The sequence below is a fragment of the Lepidochelys kempii genome, chromosome 10 (assembly GCF_965140265.1).
Source record: "Lepidochelys kempii isolate rLepKem1 chromosome 10, rLepKem1.hap2, whole genome shotgun sequence".
In the NCBI taxonomy this organism is placed as follows: domain Eukaryota; kingdom Metazoa; phylum Chordata; order Testudines; family Cheloniidae; genus Lepidochelys; species Lepidochelys kempii.
The window spans coordinates 19,869,981-19,893,618 of record NC_133265.1 but is presented as its reverse complement, the minus strand read 5'-3'; the positions used below and the strand labels follow the sequence as shown (position 1 = coordinate 19,893,618).

The 23,638-nt window shown below is 42.5% G+C and overlaps 1 protein-coding gene across 4 annotated transcripts in view; it reads left to right on the top strand.

Annotated features, from left to right (window-relative positions):
- Positions 1-23,638, top strand: part of LOC140918296 (multidrug resistance-associated protein 1) — a 113,191-nt gene that overhangs the window by 77,373 nt on the left and 12,180 nt on the right. Inside the window, exons 15-29 of one of the 4 annotated variants that reach the window (XM_073362332.1) lie at positions 363-432; positions 1,627-1,753; positions 4,603-4,779; positions 6,493-6,660; positions 7,439-7,616; positions 11,271-11,288; positions 13,690-13,774; positions 14,736-14,874; positions 16,905-17,112; positions 18,095-18,405; positions 19,355-19,554; positions 20,007-20,133; positions 20,763-20,864; positions 22,309-22,455; positions 23,466-23,624. In XM_073362332.1, the coding sequence (XP_073218433.1) occupies positions 363-432; positions 1,627-1,753; positions 4,603-4,779; positions 6,493-6,660; positions 7,439-7,616; positions 11,271-11,288; positions 13,690-13,774; positions 14,736-14,874; positions 16,905-17,112; positions 18,095-18,405; positions 19,355-19,554; positions 20,007-20,133; positions 20,763-20,864; positions 22,309-22,455; positions 23,466-23,624 (2,216 nt within the window). Of the gene's footprint in view, positions 1-362; positions 433-1,626; positions 1,754-3,144; positions 3,699-4,602; positions 4,780-6,492; positions 6,661-7,438; positions 7,617-11,270; positions 11,289-12,635; positions 12,755-13,689; positions 13,775-14,735; positions 14,875-16,904; positions 17,113-18,094; positions 18,406-19,354; positions 19,555-20,006; positions 20,134-20,762; positions 20,865-22,308; positions 22,456-23,465; positions 23,625-23,638 lie in introns of those variants that run through there. The other 3 variants (XM_073362333.1, XM_073362334.1, XM_073362335.1) reach the window with 3 other exon arrangements.

Here is a 23,638-nt window from a genome sequence, read left to right as displayed (position 1 = left end):
ATCTAATTTCTTGGAAAAGGAAGCAGCTTGACACCCTGTGTGTATTCAAAGTCCTGTCAGTTGAGTATCAAGGTAGTATTTTGATATTCTTGCTATACCTGTACTATGACCAGCAAATGATTGTAACTTGAAAACCCCAGCCCTGTTTGTAGAATCAGTCAAAAATGGAGCGTGAGCTATTAACGAAAACAGAGTGCTGGAGTTCTGTTCCTAAAATAGCATTGGACCTGCCTCTCTCTCTCTCTCTCTCTCTCTCTCTCTGTGTCTGGATTTACTTCCCATGGCACAGTGCAGTGTACATCATACAACTGTTTCCTTATTGGCCTGCATCTAAACATAATTTTTTTTTCATTATTTGCTAGCTGGAGGAAGCATTATTGTGAAGAATGCAACATTTAGTTGGTCAAGAAATGATCCTCCCTCACTGAACGAGTAAGAATTGGTATCCTAATTAGTTCTGGCTTATAATTGCACTAAATCTTTATCACTTTAATTATTTCTGTAGAGCTTGAAGTGTGTGCATCACTGCACAATAAATAAGCTCTGCTATAATGGGAACTCTGTGCTCCAAACAGTTTACAACCTTGAAGGAACAGCAATACAAACCCATTTCACTTAGACATAGATAGGATGTTTCATGCTTTATAAGGTGTGTGGGTTTGGAGGGGAGGGGGGGCATGAGGAGAGAGAGACTGTTGAATGGGAATGGAGCTTTTGCATCCTCTAATTAGGAGTCTCTTTCAAGCATACAGGTTGGTATGAAAGAAGACCAAGTTATTAGTGGGGTAAGGAGTCAAAAGGAATAGCCAGGAGAAAATCTGGTGTAGAGCATGTGCAGGGCTAGGGTAGAGGAAGAGAATAAGAGAAGATGGAGGTAGGAGCAGAGTTCTCCGGAGGCTCAAAGTGATGAGAATGGTTTGTAATTAGTACAAGCTGCACAACTAACGAGCCCTTCTTGTTTTATGACTTCAACCATGGGGCTCCTTATACCTATATCTGCTTCCCTGCCATGCTTCCACCCTATCCTCCAAGTCTCCCCCTTAAACATTTTATCTATAGCCCTCTTCTTTCGAGTACTGGGGATGGGTAGGAGAGGAACTTTACAAAATCCTCAGGATGCACACTGTGCTAACCAATGGACCTGCAGGATGTTACTGCTGGAAGCCTTCCCTTCTCCCTATCCTCTCCCTTAATTACGCTTGTTCTTTATCATATATTTTCTAGGACACAGACATTGTCTGGTGTTTATAAAACACCATGCATATTTATAGTGCTGTATAGACAATATGAGGCAAAGCTGGTGCAGAGAGTTTCAAGAAAGGGTGAGAGTATCAGACTGGTCGGCAAGAAGGATGGTCTTGGCAGCTGCTTTTTGGAGGACTGATCACATACTGAGACTATATGATTGTTTATGTATAAGCAGAGGTCTGCATATAGAAGGTTGAATTCTCAGACTCACGTTCTTGTTAAAGAATCAATGAACTATTGCAATTGTCAGCAGCTATAGAGTGGGTGTTCTGATTGTATCTGGTGTTTCTCTGTATTTGATACTACAATAAAATGCTCACCATTATTTGTGTGTGGTATTGTACCAAGGGAGGCTGAACTGTGTGTGATTTATTTCAGCATTAGTTTCACTGTCCCTGAAGGCTCCCTGATTGCCATTGTTGGACAGGTTGGCTGTGGAAAGTCTTCATTGTTGTCCGCCCTTCTAGGAGAGATGGACAAGAGGGAAGGATATGTGGCTGTCAAGGTAGGAATGTCTGGATAACAGTTCTGTTTGTGGGCACTTCTGAAGTGATGATACTTCCATAGCTTGGGGAGGGGGGGAGCCTCTCAAATTAACAAGTTTTTTTTATGCGTGTGGGGGGAGGAATTGTGCTTGTGCTGCATTATGATGTACATAGAGGCCTGAAAGTGTGCATGGTATTTAACATTTTGTTTTTATCATAGAAATATCGGGAATATAAAACTTTGTTCCTGTTTTTGCAGGGGGTCTTTGTGGAGGACCTAGAGAAATTATTTGGAAGCACTCTCAGCCCTAAACTGAAAGGGAGAGGGCAGGGTTGAATCTCTTACAAAGACCTTTTTTCAGCTGTAAATTTGTTCTTAATACAGATTTCAGTTGAAAAATCCAAAGTTCTTAAATTATCTGAAAAAAATCACTTCCCCTCTTAATTTTTTTTGACTTTCATTTCCTTTGTGCCTATGATGTAGTCTTATTAATTCTGTCATCCTTTGAATCTTCCTGGAAAAACAAAGTGGACAAGACATGAATTCTCATGTTGCAACCCCCATTCCCCTCTCTCCTCTTCTCCCCTTTTTTTTAACAAAATATATTCAATACAAGCCATCTTTTTCCTTACAGCTTGTTGTATGTGATGGGGAGAAATACTCCAATCTTTCATTTAATAATTCAGCAGTGACATGCATTTCTGAAGCATTCTTAGTCAAGATATGAGCCTGACTGCCTTTTTAGTAGGGCTGTCGATTAATCGCAGTTAACTCACATGATTAACTCAAAAAAAAATTAAGCACGATTAATCGCAGTTTTAATCACATAGTTAAACAGAATACCAATTGAAATTTATTAAATATTTTGGATGTTCTTCTACATTTTCATATATATTGTATTCTGTGTTGCAATTCAAATCAGAGTGTATATTTTTGATTACAAATATTTGCCCTGTAAAATGATAAACAAAAGAAATAGTATTTTTCAATTCATAGAATCACAGATGATTAGGGTTGGAAGAGACCTCTGGAGGTCTAGTCCAACCCCTGTTCAAAGCAGGACTAACCCCAACTAAATCAAAATTCATCTCATACAAGTACTGTAGTGCAATCTCTGTCATGGAAGTGCAATTTACAAATGTAGATTTTGTTCTTACATAACTGCAACAATGTAACTAAAAACTAAAAGTAAAACTTCAGAGCCTATAAGTCCACTCAGTCCTCCTCCTTGTTCAGCCAATTGCTAAGACGAACAAGTTTGTTTACATTTACAGGACCTAATGCTGCCTTCTCCTTATTTACAGTGTCACCAGAAAGTGAGAACAGGCATGTGCAAGGCACTTTTGTAGCCAGCGTTGCAAGGTATTTACATGCTAGATATGCTAAACATTTGTATTCCCCTTCATGCTTTGGCCACCATTCCAGAAGAAATACTTCCATGCTGATGATGTTCATTTAAAAAAAAATGAATTAATTTAAATTTGACACTGAACTCCTTGGGGAGAATTGTATATCCTCTGCTTTATCCGCATTCTGCCGTATATTTCATGTTATAGCAGACTCGGATGATGACCCAGCACATATTGTTTATGTTAAGAACACTTTCACTGCAGATTTGACAAAATGCAAAGAAGGTACCAGTGTGAGATTTCTAAAGACAGCTACAGCACTTGACCCAAGGTTTAAGAAGTTGAAGGGCTGTCAAAATCTGAGAGGGATGAGGTGTGGAGCATGCTTTCAGAAGCCTTAAAAGAGGAATGCAGAAACTACAGAACCCGAACCACCAAAAAAGGAAAATCAACCTTCTGCTGGTGGCATCTGACTCAGATAACGAAAATGAACATGCGTCGGTCTGCACTGCTTTGGATAGTCATCAAGCAGAACCTGTCATCAGCATGGACGCATGTCCTCTGGAATGGTGGTTGAAGCGTGAAGGGCATACGAATCTTCAGAGCATCTGGCATGTAAATATCTTGCGACACCAGGTACAAAAGTGCCATTAGAACACCGGTTCTCACTTTCAGGTGACATTGTAAATATGAAGCGGGCAGCATTATCTCCTGCAAATGTAAACAAACTTGTTTGTTCTGAGTGACTGGCTGAACAAGAAGTAGGACTGAGTGGAATTGCAAGGTCGAAAATTTTACATTGTTTTATTTCTGAATGCAGTTTTTTTACATAATTCTACATGTCTATGTTCAACTCTCAGGTTCGAGATTGCACCATAGTACTTGTATGAGGTGAACTGAAATACTATTTTGGTTTTTTACAGTGCAAATACTTGTAATCCAAAAATAAATATAAAGTGAGCGCTGTACACTCTGTAGTCTGTTATAAGTGAAAATTACAAAACATCCAAAAATATTTAAATCAATGGTATTCTATTGTTTAACCATGATTTTTTTTTTTAAATAAAATTGTGGTTTTTTATTTTGATTTTTTTAAATCACGCCACAGCCCTACTTTTTAGCACTCTCTACTTCTATAGAGCACGTGTGTTTGGATGGAGAATTCAGCAAGGTGGATGTTGGGGGGGGAAGTGTCTTCCATTTGAAGACCATACCCCAAAACATACTTGTAACATGATTACATGGAAGAGAGGGCATGGATAACCAAAGCTGCCACAGCCACATGCTGTTTTAGCAGGCTAGCTCTCTTTAGCTAGCCTATCTATTTGCCTGCACTGGGAAGCACACTCCCAGCTGCACTATAAAACATACACTATCGCTGTTTGCCCAATTGTACGATGGGCCTCATACATATCTTACAAGGGTGTTGAGCGTAGATTATTGTTTGCATGGTGCTTTGAGTATGTCTAAGATGTTTAAATAGAGTGAAATCTGAATAGCTGACTTTTGTTTCTTATAGGGCTCAGTTGCCTATGTTCCTCAACAAGCCTGGATACAGAATGCAGCTCTGAAGGACAATATTATCTTTGGGAGGGAGATGAAAGAGAGCCACTATAAACGTGTAATTGAGGCTTGTGCACTTCTACCTGACATAGAGATTCTTCCTTCGGGAGACAGAACAGAAATAGGGGAAAAGGTATTGAGATACACCCCTGCATCCGAATGGATGCAGTCATTGGAGTTAAAGACACATACTTTCCATTCTAACTCCCTGTTTAGAATTGTACAGAACTTGAAAACCTTTTGGGCAGAAATCTTCCAGACCGGGTCTCCACCTGAAAGTGGGTTTTGGGTTTTTGGGTTTTTTTTCTCTCTCTCTCAAGGTTGAGCAAAAGTGGTGCTTTTAGAATGCTAGGAGAGCTGGGGAAGAGAGCCTGTCCCCATTAATAGATTGATGTAGTTGCAAGGATTTTCATTATTATTATTATTAAGCAGTCCAAGAGCTGAACCTTGACGAACAGTACGGAAATCACCCTCGTTGCTGCATGTTCCTGTGAAAACTGGTTCTGATTTTCAGAGTACTGACCCTTAGCACAAATTTAATTAAGTGTTGAAAAATGTGTAAACATATGTTAACAGGGACTGAGGCCACCTATGCAATTCGCCTGGAGTGACCATAGTTGTGGACTTGCTAAGAAAGACAGCTTGATGTTTCACTGGGCAGACTCTTTCCAGCAGCTGTCTCATTGGCCCCAAAGGCCCCTGGTGCCCGTACAAATCCACTTTCCAACCAAACTAAGCTAAGCACTCATCCAAGTACAGCCACCCCTCACCTGAAAGGAGCAGGCAGCTAGGTGAATTGGGCTGTTTGTCAATGGGGAAACAGGAGGAGAGCCCTTGAAAAGCCCTTACCTAAGCCCCTGCACACCATGCAAAGCATACAGCGGTGGAGGGAAGGCGCCTGCATGCTTTGTAAGGTGTACAGAAGGCGCTCCCACACTGGTGCATCCTGGGAGTATACAGTGTCTAAGGAGAGTGCATAGGGCTCACAGTTCTGGTGTGGGCTGACCAAATAGTTCCAGATTATGGAGTGTACGTGATCTGTCGCTAATTTTGCAAGATAGAGTGCCAGACCACAGAGGAGAGGATTTTTAAACAGGAATTCTGCACTTCTGTCTCTGAATAAGGCCCTTGCAAAACCTAGGGCTAGTCGTGCTTTGGCTTGCTCTCATGATAACTACAGAACTGAGTTTGCAAATGGATTATTTTTCAGAGTATATTTATTAAGCATTCCATTTTTCACTTGTAATATGAAATAGTTCCTATACAATCAAGAACTCCTCTTTTCATCATGGATACTAAATGCTTGTTTATCAGTACAGCACTGAAGTGGCTTCCCATCTTAGTAAGAAAACTAACTACAATCATGTTTAAAATGCTTTCCGAGCTCTGGGCAAAATGTAGGAGGTGCATTCCATTCACAAAACTCCCACTTTAATTCATGGAACTCCTGTGAATGTAACAAGTTACAGGACATGCAGTAGAGATGATTGTATTACAGTGGTGTCAAAAGTCCCTATCTGGAACTTCTTCCCTCTTGTGAGAGGTATTCTAGAGACCGATAGATATGGTCCGTGCCACTCTATGGTGTTCCACGTGTTTAGAGGCCTGGACAGACCTTAATTAATGTCTAGATTTTCCAGACATATCAGAAAAGGAGGCATTAGCCCGTGATTTTAAACACTATTAAGCTACTGAAATAATGTCTAATATTTGGTATGTTTATCATGAAGCTGAAGCTCCTCTAATGCCTTCACAGAAGCCTTCTATGACTTTTACCCTCCTTCACAAACTGAAACAATGTATTTTACTATAAAACCTAACAGCACTTCATTACCTTCCTCTCCAGGGCGTGAATCTCTCTGGAGGACAGAAGCAGAGAGTCAGCCTTGCTCGGGCAGTTTACTGTAACACCGATGTCTATTTATTTGATGATCCTTTATCTGCTGTTGATGCCCATGTTGGGAAGCATATTTTTGACAAAGTTATTGGACCAAAGGGAATCCTGAAAAACAAAGTAGGTATTTTTAAATGATGCTTTGGATCGGGGTGACTTTTCTGTGGAATGATCCTTTCTGTGATTTTTAAGGTTGGTTCAAAAGTGTCCAAGAACTAGAAAGCTCCTTTCAAACAATTTCATCCATTTTACTTCCTGGTTATCATCATTTTTATTCCTCAGTTCTATTTCCAGTTGGATCTGACTTGTTACATGATCTTGTGAAAGTCACATGAAACCTCTGACCTTGCTTTACTCATTTGTCAAGTGAAGAGAGGTGAAGATGTAGGCCCAGATATTTAAAAGTATTTAGGTGCTACTCAGTTCAGCATAGCAATGCCTAAGCCTTACTTTCAAAAGTGACTTAGGTGCTTATGTGCCTAAGTCCCAGTGACTTTCAGTGAAACTTAGGTGCCTAAGTCACTTTTGAAAATGAGAAACATGCTCCTATGTGAGATGTTGGAATACTGAGCAGAGCAATAGCTTTAAAAATCTGGGCTTAGTGTTTATTAAGTGCTTTGAGCCTCTCTGATGAAAGATACAGTAGCATCCATGCAAAGTATTATGAGAGAGTTCAGTGACTCCAAAGGCCTAAGATGTAGGTCAGCTGGAGAAAACAACAATTAAAAAACGAGAACTAATTTTTTCTAAAAATTACCATGTGCCTGTTGCGTGTGTCCTTATGCACATAATTAAAATCTGATGTGCATCACTTACTGCAAGAATTTAACACTTAGTTACTGTTTAAAGAGAGCCTTGTGCTCAAAATATATATAATATATTATATTTTTAAATCTAGACTCGGGTTTTGGTAACCCATGGGGTCAGTTATCTCCCTCTCATGGATACAATTATAGTGATGACTGATGGTAAAATATCTGAGATGGGATCTTACCAAGAGCTGCTAAAGCAAGACGGGGCCTTTGCCGAGTTTCTTCGTACATATGCGAACGCTGACCAGGATGTGGAGAATGGAGGTAAGTTTACAAAGAAACTCCACTGAGCTAAAATGATGTGCTGCTTGCTAGTGGGTTTGTGGTAGCATACTTCCTCAAGTGCCTTTCCTTCCCCATGGTAGATCAAAATAGTCAGGGATCCTTGTTTCATGAAGGTATCCATGATTGGCTGGTAGAATTGAAAACCAGGTATTCAATATTCAGCATAACAGGTGAGGTCCGTTGGGCTGTAGAATAATCTCCTGTGGAAGCCCAATCGTTAATCCTTTCAGATTGTCCAATACAGCTCTGAAGTCAGTCTAAGGCTGGGCACCTGTTTATTTCTAAAAGTCGTGGAATCTCTGACTTCTTATCCACACAGCTGGTGAGTCCCGCACGTAAATAGGACCTTACTTAATCTGAGAGCAGGAAAGAGCAGCTGTTTCTTTTCCCGGCGCTTCCTGTTACAACACAGCTGCTTCCACACTTAGAGAACGTGGGGAATCTTTGTAACTTTCTAGTATTGCACCTTGTCTGCAAATCTCAGAAGAAGGATCTAGGCCTCCCAGTCTGATTTCTTACAAGACCTGCTCAAATTGTTTTCTGGCTCTGTTCCCTGCGTTAATGCTCAAATACAAGCAGTGTATTTAGTGTGCTTGGCTGGTGTTCTGCTGATATTCCCTCTGTGTGCACATAGGACGTGTTCTTTGGCATGCACCTTCTGCTGATGCTCACAAATGGCAGGTTTTGCAGGAAGTGGATTGCTCTTGCTGTTTTTTGCGTAATTCACACTGTCACCTGGAGTCCTGCATGGGTGCTTGGAGCTCTAATCCTCATCCTGCCTGAACATTACCAGTAGAATATGAGCAGTGCACTGAACCACAGAACATGAAAGAAGCTGTCAGAGAAGCAGTAGAGCTGTACTGACTTGCTGCCTGTTCTCTCAGCCAGGAGAGAAGTGAGAGTAGTTTTCTGCACTCTACCATGGGCCAGGAGAAGGAAGTGCAGTGCATGCATCCCCTTTCTGGCAATGGGAGAGGTGAGTGGGAAGGGAATGACAGGTGAAGAGAGGCTGAAAAAGAGAGTGACTTGGGAACAGGGTGGAGAGTGAGATCAGGTGAGAGGGTCTGTAAGGTAGGAAGCAGAGTTGCCCTATTTAGGCCCTGTCCTTCCCAGCCCGTAGAAAGCTATGACAGTGCCCCTCTGATTATTGGAGAAAGCAGAGCAGAATGTGCCTCCTTGGTGAGAGCATGTATTAATGCGTAGAAGAGCTCAGCTTGTCTTCTGAATGTGCTTGTTGAATCTGCTCCATTTAGGTTTGCCAGGTGTCCGGTTTTTGACTAGAACATCCGGTCAGTACCACTCAGAGTCAGTGCCACTGACCGAGCTGTTAAGTCTGGTTGGCAGGGCTGGCAGCCTCCTCACCTGGCTTCGCGTGCCTCCCAGAAGTGGTGATGTGTCCTTCTGGTTCCCAGGCAGAGGAATGGCCTGTGGATTTCTGCACGCTGCCCCTGCCCTGTGTGCCAGCTCTGCAGCTCCCCTTGACTGGGAACCACAGCCAGTGGGAGCTGCGGGAGTGGCGCCTGTGGGCAGAGGCAGCACACACTGCGCAGAGCCACCTGGCCATCCCTAGGCCTAGGAGCAGAGGGACAAGTCGCCGCTTCCAGGGAGGCGCCCTCCCCCCCCCCCCCCCCGAGTCAAGTGCTACCCGGAGCCCACAACTGTCCCATACCCTAACTCCTTGCCCCAGCCCTGAGCCCCCTCCTGCACCAAAACTCCCTCCCAGAGCTTGCATCCCACACTCTCCTTCCACATCCCAACTCCTTGCCCCAGCCCTGAGCCCCCTCCCACACCCTGAACCCCATCCCATGCCCCAACTGTATGCCTCAGCCCTGAGCCATCTCCCACACCCTGAACCCCTCAGCTTCATCTCCCAGCCTAGAGCCCCTTCCTGTACCCCAAGTCCCTCATCCCCAGCCCCATCCCAGAGCCCGCACCCCAACCCCCTGCACCAGCTCAGAGCCCCCTCCTGCATCTTGAACCCCTCATTTCTGGCTCCACCACAGAGCCCGCACCCGCAGCCGGAGCCCTCACCCCCCTCCTCTGCCCCAGCCCACTGAAAATGAATGAGTGAGTGAGGGTGGGGGAGAGCGAGTGACAGAAGGAGTGGGGATGGAGTGAGCAGGGTGTGGGGCCTCAGAGAAGGGGCAGGACCTTGAAGGGGTGGGGCAGGGGCGTGGCAAGGGTGCTCACTTTTGTGCAATTAGAAAGTTGGCAACCCTAGTTCCACTGGACCTTTTGTAGGCACTGGCGTTCTGGGGGAGGTATGATCCTCTGGCTAACGCGCTGAGCCGAGACTGTGAAGATCGGTCTTCTGTCCCTGTCACAGTATGATTTTGGGCACGTCACTTAATCTCTGTCTCAATTCCCATTCTCTCATGCTGGGAGAGCTGTGGGGCAAAGTAAAGATTGTGAGGTTCTCACCTACCACTGGGTCAAGTGCCACAGAGAAGCCTTTACAATAGAAGAAATATGGTTAACTTGCACACTGTATAGAATTAAAGAAATAATACTTTAAGTTTAAGCAGCTAGATGTACTCTTATTTAAAGGATAGCTGATACAGACTTCAATGTATGAGCAGACTTCAAAGAGAAGGATTAATCTGTCTTTTTCTTTTGTAGTCTCAATAAAATTTAATACTTTGCAATTTGAACAGGTATTTCCTGTAAGTTGCTGGTTCTAGCCTTTGTCAGCTCACCTAGGCAGTTTTTTTTTTCTTTTTTGAAGGCTTTGTACATGTAAACGTGCTTGACAAGTATGCCCTTGCTTTTGTTGGAAAGTCTTTTCCCACTGGTGTGTTGGGTATCTTGTTTTGGAAAGAAATCCAGTATTTTTAGTATGCTGCACTGATTTGCCATCACTGCATGTAATTCTTCTTAATTACTATGACCCAGATGCACATGGGGCACCTTTGTGGTGTTTGCTAGTGCAATGTAGTATCATAGTGTTTGATCACTATTTGTCCTTTAGTTTTGGGCAAATCTCTTTATCTCTGCTTTAATTTTTCCCTATCCATAAAATGGAGGTATTGCTCTCTCTACCTAGTTCACATGGACTAATGTAAATTAACAGGGCCATATAAACGAGAAGTCTTCATTTCTAAAGTCAAATTACTGTGTATCTCTATCTGTAGTCACATAGGCAGACTGTATAGGTCTATGGAAACTAACAAAAAGGAGTCACCACTATATAAATAAGTGTTCTAAACTCCCGAGGCCTTAGTACTTGTCTGCCACCTCCAAAGCTCAGTTTGGCTGCCTGTCCTCCCATGTTGTCTTAATGCTGTCTCAGCCTTACACAGCTTTCCGTCCACCCTCCCATAGTTTCTTTCCAATTTACCTGTTTCCTGCTCCTCTGTTGGTGCAGTAATTGGGCTACCCATTAGTCTAACCTCTTCACCTGTTCCTTCCACCCAACTTGACTTAGAATAGCATAAATGTCTCATGCTTTCATCTCAACATATTTATGAAGGGCTCCAGCATTAACTCTGAATTTTTCTTTATAAGCCTGCAACTAATTTTGGAAGGTTGGGGGCAGGGCAGCTGTTTTAGTAAACTTTCATAGCAAGTAATCATTTTATTTTTTTTAAATCCCACTCTTTTTACCATTCTCTTCTTGCTTCCATTAATATACAGCTGCAAAGAAAGGAGAAGGTTTGTCTGAGTCTTATTTTATAGCCTTTAACTGTTTCATCACCTTCTTCCCCCTTTCTCCCTCTCCCTCCCCCCCCCCAATCCTGAACACAGATCCAAAGACAGGAGAAGACAAGGAAGGTTTGTGTTGGTTTGCTCAGGTGCTTTTCTGCATGTAGATAGTGGAAATAGTTGACTGTGCTATAAAAGATGTGCATGGTTTTGGAAAAGTCAGTGTATACGTTTAAACTCGAAATATTCATTACAATACCCCCTTCCAGATGTTAATGGCCCCTCTTAGTCCATTTCACAATGAGGAAGATTGGTATGTTTCTAGATCTGGTGAGAGTAAACACTGTAAAAAGTCTTAAACTTTTACTATTAGGTTTTTAAGTTTATTTCAGTGCAGCCTAATCTTTTGGCAGGGTGGGAAAATAAATATGAAAGATGGAAATCCTTATTGAATATCCCATTGACAGGGTGAGATGGGTCTTGTCTCTTAAACATCAAACCTGTCAGGAATAGAGAAATTGAGGGCCCAATCTTGCAAATGTTTATGCATGTGAGTAATCACATGGAATTAAACGAGACCACTAACATGCATGAGAGTTTGCAGGATTGGTGCGTTAATGATTCCTTCATTTCCTTTCTCTAATGCCTGTTTAGTGTTCTAACTATATGACCTTATGATTTGAAAAGGAATTCTTCAGTGGTGACTAAGACATGAAATAAGGATAGTTGTTCGTGAGTTTGCATCCTCACTGGTATGGTGCCAGATTAATTATACTTCTGAGAGCTTTCCTTGTTTCTCAAATACTGTATTCAACATGCGCAGAAATATTTATTGTGTACAAAATTAAATCGGACTTTGAAGAGCTGTTTGGGAGCTGTGGGCTTTTTTAAAGTGGAATAAGGGTTGCCATTAAATTCAGTGTTTGCAATTGAAAGGAATTTTGAATGCTTGAAGTTCTCCTAAAAAAATACTGTCTGGGTAAAACCCAAAAACTTAAAATATTTTCTCACTTTTAAAAACGTCATTTGTAAATTTCTTAGTTTTAATACTGTAAAGTTTTCATTTATGCTGTTTTATTCACTGTTTGCACTTCACTCATGATGGACAGTGAAACAGCACCAATCAGTTTAGCTTTCTGACTTTCTGGCGTTAGCACAATGTGTCAGTGTTTCATTTGCAAACGCAGTAGAGAATGCCATAAGTCAAACAGCTGCGATTCAGTGGAGTTAGCTGTTTGTTGTTCAGAAAAATAGTTCATGGAAACAGTTAACATTTTCATTTTTAACAAAGCAAACATTTTTAGGTCTAAATAATTGTCTCCCTGTTAAATGCTTTTTTTCCCCTAATAGGTACAAACTGACTATTTTTGGCTGTATTCAGCCTCTTTAAGAATGTGTGTGTGCAGAATTCCTTCTGGGTTAAACACTGAACAGCCCTGCATACATGGAAACATTATTGCCCAGACTAAGAGAAGGTACTTCTTTAAGGGAAAAAAGTTGTTTGATTTGTGTGTGGAAAATGGTGAAATATAAATGTCAGGAGCTAATAGCCACACTAGACACTGTTTCATAGAGTTTCATTAAAGAATCCCAAAGAAAGCTTTGAAATTAATTCTTGTTGTTTATCTTTACTGTTTCACAAGCTACATAAACTTCAAATTTTGAGTTGGTTTTCTAAGAGTTTCGGGTTAACTTGCCTAAATGCAATACTGCCTCTTCTTAATAGAATGGATATATATAGATGTATTAAGGGGGAACTGAACATCTATTTTTTGCTTAATGTTAGATTTATAGAAATGCCTTTCTAGTTACTCAGCCTCAGTAGCATGTACTTGATTAATCCTGCTGGAAAATTTGTTGCCTGCTGTGTAGTGTGTGTGGTGTTTTAGGGTGCTGAAGGAAAGCTAGCATTCTCCAAGTTATTCTGAATGTATCTTCTACCTCTGCACTAAAAATCCAGAAAAAGCTTTTGTGTTATTTCTGGCTTGCTCTAAAATAGTAACTTTTTGCCTTTTTATGAATAGTCAAAGCACGAATTCTTGAAGAGTAGAAAAAGCTTAGAGCATCCTCTGAATTAGCCCTAGCATGTACTGTACTATGAAGTTGATGTGTGCTTTAGTGTCAAACACTTCTCTTAACTCTATTTCAAACTATTAAAATTAGTGTGCATTGAGTAGGGAAAGGAGCATAATATTCTGTTGTCTTTGCATTTGCTCATAAGATTAAGATTCAAACTAGTGCTAAAAAGTATGATTGTTAAAACCTATTAGAAGTAATTATCATATTGAGTATTAATTGCTTAATTGTGTTCTCCCCTTTGGGTGCAATTTTGGTGTGAAATATTTGACTGGGTTTTGACTATGACTTCTCTAGCTGAGGCCAACTTTGTTCATTTTTGCTTTTCCTACAGATGCAAACAGCCCAACTGTGAAAGAAGGAAAGCATATGGAAAATGGTGTTCTCGCAAATGAAGCAACAGGAAAACCGATACGTAGGTGTGTAGTTGTTTCAAAGTAGAGTAGGTCAAAGTGCACAAGGGAACTGTTAGTGCGCAGCACGCTAGTATGTTGTACATTTACAGCCCAGTGTTCTGTGCACTTTCTCTTCACCTAGACAAGCCCTTAGTCTTTTACTTCTGCTTTATGCTGGACAGTTTGCAGCCTACTTTTACTGTGCAAAGTACAGTATTTCTGCTCTTCATGAGAATTAAGATTTTTAATCATTTAAGGAAACTCAATGTCTTTTGACCTGAGCAAAGACCTGGAAAATAGTCTCTCTCCTTCATGCTTCCCAAAGAGAACATCTAAGGTTGTTTTGTTGTTCCGTAGTGTAAGCCTTGCGCTAAGGAAGTTCACGTGCCAGCAAAAATTGAATATCCCATGAAAATCTGAGCCTGTTCCATGCATGGGTTTGCATTTTGTAGGGAAGCTTCAATTCAGGATACCCACAAGTCATTCCATTTCTCCTTTAAACATCATAGAGATGAATATGCCCATTTCTGGAAGTAGTTTGACTGCAAATTTTGAAGACTGATGAGTAATGTATTCAATGTATTTAATTTTCCAGTCCTGCTGATGATGGGAATACTCTTGAATCCGTGCATCTGCACAATACAATGGCAGGATACAGAAAGGCTGATTATTTTAAATCAAGGAATCTTTCTTGCTTGAGTTTGATTGCTCAAGCAAGAACCCCTCTCTGGCTTGTTAGTCCATCATTTTGTACTTATTCTGAAGCATTTGTCTTCAGGTGGTAAGGAAGTGCAATCAGGTAGAGAAAAGTGGGTTATTGCTGAACACTCTCTCATGCATTCTCCTGCTAGGGAGGTTTCTGTCTGGCTCAGCGAAGCACAGAGTAAGATTGTATCCAGACTTGTAGATCTAGGTCATTGAAATCCATTTGCCAAGTAAACAACTGGTCCCTGTTATGATGGCTTGTTTAAAAATGTTTTTTCAGACAACTCAGTAACTCATCAACTTACAGTGGAGAAACAGGGAAGTCTTTGAACCAGACTAGTACAACAGAGCTTCAGAAGGCACCAGCAGAAAAGAATGCTTGGAGACTTACAGAGGCTGATACAGCAAAGACTGGGAGGGTGAGATTTAATTATTTCTTTTCATTTCCAAATTTAGTTGATCAAAAATCCGTATGATTTAGGAGACAATAGCATTCAAACGTACGTGCTGGAACTAGCAGTGCTTGGGGTGTGGCAGCACCCTCTGGCTTGAAGTGGTTTCCATTATATACAGCAGGGGTCTCAAACATGCTGACCATGGGCCGCATACAGCCTGTGGGATTCTTCCCTGCGGCCCGCCAAGCTCCCTGCACCCCCCCCCACCCACCCCCAGTCCCCTCCCCAGCCTCCCTCCAGGCCAGGGGTGGGCAAACTATGGCCCCGGGCCAGATCTGGCCCCACAGGGCTTTGGATTTGCCAACCCCGTGATGCTGAGGGCCCCGCGCCGCTCCGGAAAGCGGCAGTGACCCTGTGACCACGGGGGGGTGGAGAGGGAGCAGAGAACTCCGTGAGCTGTTCTTGCCTGTGGTTACCTCCCCTGAAGCTCCCATTGGCCAGGAACGGGGAACTGTGGCCAATGGGAGCTTCAGGGGAGGTATCCACAGGCAAGAACAGCTCACTGAGTTCTCTGCTCTTCCCCTTCCGCCTGGGGCTGCAGGGACAGGGTGCCTGCCGCTTCCTGGAGTGGAGCGGCACGGGGCCAGGTGTAAGCGGTGCTGGGCCAGAATCCGAACCCCTCCTGCACCCCGGACCCCAACCCCCTGCCCTGAGCCCCTTGCCACACTCTGAGCCCCTTGCCACACTCTGAGCCCCTTGCCACACTCTGAGCCCCTTGCCACACTCTGAGCCCCTTGCCACACTCTGAGCCCCTTGCCACACTCCGAGCCCCTTGCACTGCACTCCCTCCTGCACCCCAAGCCTCTGCCCTGAGCCCTCTGCTGCACCCAGCAGGCAGGGGCGGGGATGGAGTGGGGGTGATGCGGCCCTTGGGCCAACGTACGAGTCTTCATGTGGCCCTCCTGGTGATTGGAATTTGAGACCCCTGATATACAGGGTTTACAGTTTGGTTCAGTGCCTCACAGCACTCCCACTATACAGATTGTTGCAGCATCTCTGCAAAGAGCAAGTAACTAGTTTTGGGAAGGAGGGTGAACACACTTTTTTAGTTGACTTCATTGTAACTTCATTGATTGTTTCTATGCTATTAAACCTGTGTCCCAGGTTTGTTTGAAGGCCCAGAAAGGGCAGAGAGGGAGGAAATGAGAGCTTCACTTAAACTGGTGTGGCTGGCACCATTACCTGGCAAGCTGGAAAAAATAAGGTGAAAATTTCAGCTGCTAATTATAACTCTATTGCGGTCACTTCTTGGAAAGAGGCTACAAGGTTGTGACCAGCTCTGTGACCCGAGCCACACTCTAGAGGGATTGGAACTGACAACTGGATGAAAACCAAGTTTCCACTGTCAGATCGAAGTGCTGAATCCCAGCACATGGAGGGTTTTTGTAAGAGATCTGTAAGCTAGTGCTTTAAGGGGAAAATACTTCTCTGCTACAGCATAGATGACAACTATTTCACTTGAATATTTCTCTAAATGTAGCTTATAAAAAGTCCAAACCATACATATTGGGAAGTAACCTTGGGCTCAGTTTTTCCTTTGGTTGTGGTACCCCCATCTGCCTATGGTTGGATCCTCCGGTTAAAAGGTGGGAGGATTTTATGGCTAAAGCCCAGAAACTGAAATTCTATTCCTGGCTCTGCCACAGATCTCCTGTGTGAGCTTGTGGAAGTCGCTTAATCTTTGTGTTGCTTTCTCCATGTGTGTTAAGGCAGCAGTGCCTACCAACATCCCAGGGCAGTTGTGGGTCACTGAGCTAACCTTTGAAAGGCATTCTGTTAGAATGTGCACTGGTGCTGCCAGGCATTATCTTTCTGGGACAGGACTCGTAGGTATTTCGTGGCCCGCCATAAAGATGTAAACTGTGTAACCAGTATGTTGACTTCACCATCCTGTAGGTGGTGTTTACATATATGAGTGTTTTCATATATGGGTGTTTTAGGCCTTACACTTCCTGTGTAAAGTGACCTTTATTTTTTTCCTCTTGCATCTTTAGGTAAAGGCGACAGTGTACTGGGAATATATGAAAGCCATTGGACTCTTTGTCTCTTTTCTGAGCATCTTCCTTTTTATGTGTAACCATATAGCCGCCCTGGCTTCCAACTACTGGCTAAGTTTATGGACAGATGATCCCATTATTAATGGGACTCAGCAGCACACGCACGTCCGGCTAGGAGTGTATGGAGCACTGGGAATGTCTCAAGGTTTGCCTGGAATTATCTGTTAAGCTATTTTAAAACTAACTGACTGGTTCAAAATATTAAGCCAAATGTTAAAAAGATCAGTGACTTGGTGTGTCCAGCACTGCACAAAGGCTTCCTCAGGAGTCTTTCACTGCCATGAATTTTATTTTGCTTTTTATGGGAAGGTTTAACTAATGGCAATAAACTATTCAGTTAGTGAATTTGGTTTTCTTTTAATGTAAGAAACAAAGCTAGAATGCATATGGTTGTGGGATCTGGAACCTTTAGCCTCTGGGTGCCTGGTTCAAATCCATCCCAGGTCTGTGATGACTGAAAGTTACCGCCATCCGATGGCTCTTTGACCTGTATGAAATGAATTGAGTCTGTCCAGTTCCCAGTGGTCAGGAGCTGCCACACCTTTTGATCTTCTTTGGCAGCCTTACTGGTAGTTCTAGAGCAGCAGCTAAGGATTGCCAGAGCCATGTGGACTACTAAACTATCCTCTCACTGCTACATGGGTCCTGCCACCTCAGGATTCAGACACGCTGACAGAGTATCCAAGAGAAGCTTGCACAATTGCTGCCTGTTAGGTCTGTTCTGTGCATAAATAGGCTTTGTCTGACCTGAAATTAAGCACACGATATCCCACTTATCTTCAGAATTGCCTCATCCAGTCTTGCAACAAGAAATAAACAGCTTTTTAAAGTGGAGCAGAGTGTAAGCAGGCCACATGTGCAAATACTCTGAAAACACATGTTGAAAGGCAAACACTTCCTTCAGATGAGCTTACCTTTTTCACTGAAGAGTCTTTTACTGCTCAGTCCAACTAGATCAGATCACCATCTGCCTTCTTCAATGAGGATTGATTGATTTGAATTTGTGTTGACTAAATTTTACTATGGTTTAGATTTCATTGATTACAAACAAAGAATAAACATAATTAGGAAAAACGTTTCTGCTCAGGGAGGGGAAAAAAAGTTGTCAACTTGGTTTTCTTTTTCAGGTATTGCTGTGTTTGGCTACTCAATGGCTGTGTCAGTAGGGGGGATATTTGCCTCACGACACCTACACATTGGCCTGCTTCACAGTGTCCTTAGGTCTCCAATGAGTTTTTTTGAACGAACACCCAGTGGGAACTTAGTGAACCGGTTCTCTAAAGAGATGGACACTATAGACTCTGTGATTCCTCAGATAATTAAAATGTTCATGGGCTCACTGTTTAACGTCATTGGGGCCTGCATCATCATTCTCTTGGCCACACCAATAGCTGCCATCATCATTCCGCCGCTGGGACTTGTCTACTTCTTTGTGCAGGTAGGGAACGTCGGCCATTGAGCTCTCTCGTCAGCGTGTCTCTCTCCTCTCCTTTTGTTACTTAGGTTTTAGATTTTAATGTGTCTTGAGTCCATGTTTGACTGACCATTTTCGGATACTATCTGAAATGCACAGTGCATGGCAGGCCCGTCAGCTTGCTGGATTTCCAGTAGCTGAGCATTCTCTACTTGTCCTGTCTGAATAGGACACTGGAAAGAAACTCCTATAATTCAAGCAGTGAGTGTGTGCTTTGGAGAGGCACAGCTGTAGAAAGTGCAGGTATAGTCAGAAAAGTGAGCCTAAAACAGGGAGAAGATAGGATTGACAGCAGCCTTTTTTACTCTCCAGTCTTGCTCCCTGTGTTTGTCATTCCTGCTTACTTTAGTGGCAACCCCCCCAACCCCCTCCCCCCCCCAAAATCACTTCATTGCTTTACTCTGGTGATCCCTGCAGAGCCAGTACAGCCATGGGAAAGGGAATTGGCTTCTCTTTTGGCTCCTGTATCAGTGGGTTTGTTCGCCAAGTTCCAGTTGTGGAATCCTTTTTTTCCTGGTGGTGGTGCCTGAGACAAACAGAACTCAGCTTGACTCTCAGATCCCAGACTGAGCTTGCAGGACTGGCATTTGAGGGGAAAATAAATCTTCCTGGTGTGAGGAAAATGTGATCTTGGGCCATTTGGAGATCACAAACACGGGCCCCCACAATACTATTTTTACCATGCTTCTTAAAAGCGCAGTCAGACTAGATAATCTTATGGTCTCTTCTGGTTTTAAAATCCATGAATCAGTGCATTTTCATAGAAGCAAATTGGATTTCTCTAAGTGATGTGTAGTACTCTTATCCAGAGTAATAAGGGTGAGAGTTGGCTGCCTTGACTCCCTGTAGTTGAAGTCGTGTCCAGGCTGTGCTGCACCTTTGAACTTAGTGTTCTACTCAACTTGATTTCCAGAGATTTTATGTGGCCACCTCTCGCCAGCTGAAACGTCTTGAATCCGTCAGCCGCTCTCCAGTGTATTCTCACTTTAACGAGACTCTCCTGGGTGTCAGTGTCATTCGAGCCTTTGAGGAGCAGACGCGTTTCAAACAGCAGAGTGACTTAAAAGTGGATGAAAATCAGAAAGCGTACTTTCCCAGCATTGTTGCAAACAGGTAGATGGGCGTGAGTGTTGGGTCAGCACATAGACAGCAGCGGCATAGTGAGGGTGCAGTTGTGCAGTCCTCGCTCCATTACTCAGGTACAACCCATTGATTTCAGAGGAAGTTTTGCTCCTCCCTTCACTTTCTCTGCACATTGTTCATTTAGCTGAACTGTGGCTGTGTTGGGTACCTGAGACCCCACATTTTCAAGGTTAAAACAGGAATTTCTGCCCCTAAGAGTTAGTTTCATGTGCTTCTGTGCCCCATGCTTCTGGAAATGATCAGATAGCTCCAAATGTGTCAGTTCCCATGTCACTGGCAAAGAAGGGGATGAGTAGATGTAAATGCCTCAGTGTAACCATATATTTAAAAAAAAAATACGAATTTAAGCATGTTCACCCTGAATTTTTGTTTGTTTAATCAGATATTTCTGGAAAATGGAATCACTTGTCTGTGTCTTGCAGGTGGCTGGCTGTCCGGCTAGAATGTGTGGGGAACTGTATAGTCCTCTTTGCGGCGCTGTTTGCAGTGATTGCTCGCAACAGCCTCAGCCCTGGATTAGTTGGACTGTCAGTGTCCTATTCATTGCAGGTAATATACTTCAGGAAATCTTTCTGCACTTTTAAGACCACAGCCACCCGGTATCAGGATATAAATCTGTAATGGAATTAGAGTTGAGAATTGATTTGTCGTCTATAGTCATAAATAGGCTTTGTCAGTACTAACTGAATCCCCATATACTTCATGAAACTAAACAAGTCCTGGAGAGAGAACTGATATGTGGAGCATGTGATGGGGAAAATGTTTACAGATGAGATTTGAAAAGAGATTTAGAGCCCAGGTGGGATGGGGCTTTCTTATGTGGGAGGGGCTGAAAGGAGAAACCTTTTGAAATAATGAAACAAAATTGTGATGTGAGACACTGACTCCAGCAGGACAAATGGGGAGCTGGTTTCGGGGTCACACTAATGGCCAAGTTCTGCTCTATACTTATACAGCTCCCATTGCACATGTGTATCTGAGGGTAAAAATTGGTCCTAGTTGTATTTCATAAATGGGCGCGTTGTTCTCATCCCATCCAGGTAAAGCCAAGTGCTGTGTTGTGCGTTTAATGAGCAGATGGCACTTCGGGTTTTCATCTCAGTATTGCATGCTAAATGTTCTTTTCTATGCTGATGTCCATTTGTATTGTAAATGCTCCATTTAGGAATTTTCTGCAGGTTACAACATACTTAAACTGGCTGGTTCGCATGTCATCTGAGATGGAAACTAACATTGTCGCTGTGGAAAGAGTCAAAGAATACTCTGAAATGGAGAAAGAGGTACATTGTGGCTAGTAGGTTGTATAATTACGTCTAAAGATCTTCCCTGCTATTAACCAATGCTTCAGGCTTGCATTGTACTGTCACTGCCTTTCTAATGGGACAGAAGGGGGACTTTCTTTCAAATCAGTCAACCTGCCTCCTAACTGGCTAGACGACAGTATTGGTTTCTGAACAGAAGAATTTACTCTAAGATGTTTCTTGCCATTCTGCTAGTGGGCTGAATTTGCTGCATTCATGGAATCTCAGCCCTTACTGATATGGGAATCCAGAGATACTTGTACTTGGAATTTGTTTTTTAAGAGCTAGTTGTTTTCTTCATCCTTAATGCTGAGAGTGCCCCCTAGTGGCAGAATGTTAACTTTGCAGGTATTTTTCTTCACTTCTGGCATTTGTTTCCTCTATCACTATATGCACTTAATTTGTAGGAAGCCTTTGTCATCTGTCTAGTCCATATTAAATTAACAAATGGAGCTATGCAAAATTCATTTTCAATCTGATGATGACTCATGTAAACTACTTTTGGTCATGTGTGTTTCTCCTCTTAACCTTCTTCCCCCACGTTATTTATTTTGGGCAATGTGTTCATAGGAAGCCCAAACCCTCAAATCAAAACCCAGCCCAGTGTGAGTTATGTCTGGGGTGGGGTACAAACCAGAGAGTTCCTCCTCCCTCCTTTCCACTTGTGGTTCCTCCAAACTAAAAACTTTTGGAAAATTTCCTGATTTTAAGAATGTTTGTTTTTAATTGGCTCTAGTAATGAACCCACTGGGATCTCTGCTTTAATATAACTGCTGATTAGGGTGAAAACCCTGCTCTGTTTACACACCCACTGAAGTCTGAGTCAGAACTCATTCATTACCAACATGCAAAGTGTTCAGTTTCCTCTGTCTCAGGCAAGCTTCTTCTAGTTCTAAACCTGGCTCTCTGGGTTGGCACAACAGTGTGTAACTGTTGCATGACCATTTTTTAGAGTGGTAGCCGTGTTAGTCTGTATCAGCAGAAAGAATGAGGAGTACTTGGCTTTAGCCCACGAAAGTTTATGCTCAAATAAATTTTAGTCTCTAAGGTGCCCCAAATACTCCTCATTCTTTCTGTTGCATGACCAGTTTGTCATAATATTTGCTGTCTGCTGTTCTCACATCAGCAATTGTAGAGAGACTTATCCCGGGAGGTGAGGCTTGTTTTAGTCAAGACACACATTTTTCATAGCTTTAGAGTCGAATCTTGCCCTTGATTATACCTTGTAACCTCATTGTCTTCGATGCAGCCGAATTTGCCCCTTTGATTTTCCAGACAGCCCTTTTTGAAAATGAGACTTCTGCCTCTTCTTCCTTATTCAACCCCTGGTGGAGCTATTTCTTCGTTTGCTCAGTCAGATGGGTCAAAAGGGTAATAGATCTATTAATGATCTAGCTGAATGGGTGGGCAATTGTTCTTTCAGGCTCCATGGTGTACTGAGCAAACTGCTCCACCAAACAACTGGCCTCATGAAGGCAAAGTGGAGTTCAGAGGCTATGGCTTACGTTACCGGGAGGACTTGGATTTAGTTCTGAAAAACATAAATGTTACTATAAACGGAGGAGAGAAGGTAAGTAACATGGCTTGCTGTTTATATCCACACTGCGTTTTATAAGCTATCATATATATATAGCACTTCAGCTGACAATGGGATTTGAGCCCTGAGACTTTCAGCACTAAAAGGATGAGGTTCTACCATTGGAGCTAAAAGAATGAGTCCTTCAGTGGCTGGTCTTTATAAGACAATAAGAGCCCACTACAGCTGCCAGCTAAAGTGGGACAAGACCCCTGTTGTGGGTTGCACGTGTTCACTGTTTTCCTGGGCGTGTGCTCTTCTGGTATAGAAATACAAAGGACTGTACTGGAGAACGTGACCGTAACCAGTTGCCCTTTTTATTCAACACAAGCAAAATGAAATGGCCAATTGATGAAGTTTAAATTGCACTTCTAAAAACCTAAGTCATGTACCACATTTTACTGACTTGTGCATCCTTTTTTTATGTAGGTTAGTATGTATTTTATTTAAAAATAAATACAAGGCAGTTTATATTAGTATGCAAGCACAAATCCAAAAAAGGCACAAGCTTATGTAACTTCCTAATCAGACATGCAATTGTGTATTATGTTAATGAGCACAATTGTAGCCTGAATTCAGGTGGAAAAACAAGATCAAAACCTATAGCTCCACAACTGTAACTACAAAACACATACAAAAGAAAGGAACAGGTGTGATCTGAACTTTGTCAGCACTTCCTACTTCACATTTTCACCACAATTCCATTTTCCTGTCCAGAAAAGTCCCAAAGCTTTTCTAGGTGCACTGAAATTTCAATGTGCTGTTTGAAGGATATTTTCATTTTATGTATATATGCACCATCATATTTTCATTTTATGTATATATGCACCATCAATGTGCCAACTTAGTTCTCCATTTTCTTAACATAGTTGCTTTGTACTGGGTAAATGTATGGATTACATCTGAAATTGTGTCCACTTCAGGAGATTCTCGGTGGCACTTTGACTTTATCCTTTCCCGCAGAATTATTAAATGATAACTTCTTTCTGTGTGCCTTCTAATAGGTGGGAATAGTTGGAAGAACAGGTGCTGGAAAATCCTCCCTTACTCTGGGTTTATTTCGAATCAATGAATCAGCAGAGGGAGAGATTATTATTGATGGAGTTAATGTGGCAAAAATAGGGCTCCATGACCTGCGGTTCAAGATCACCATTATTCCCCAGGTAGGTGCAAAGTT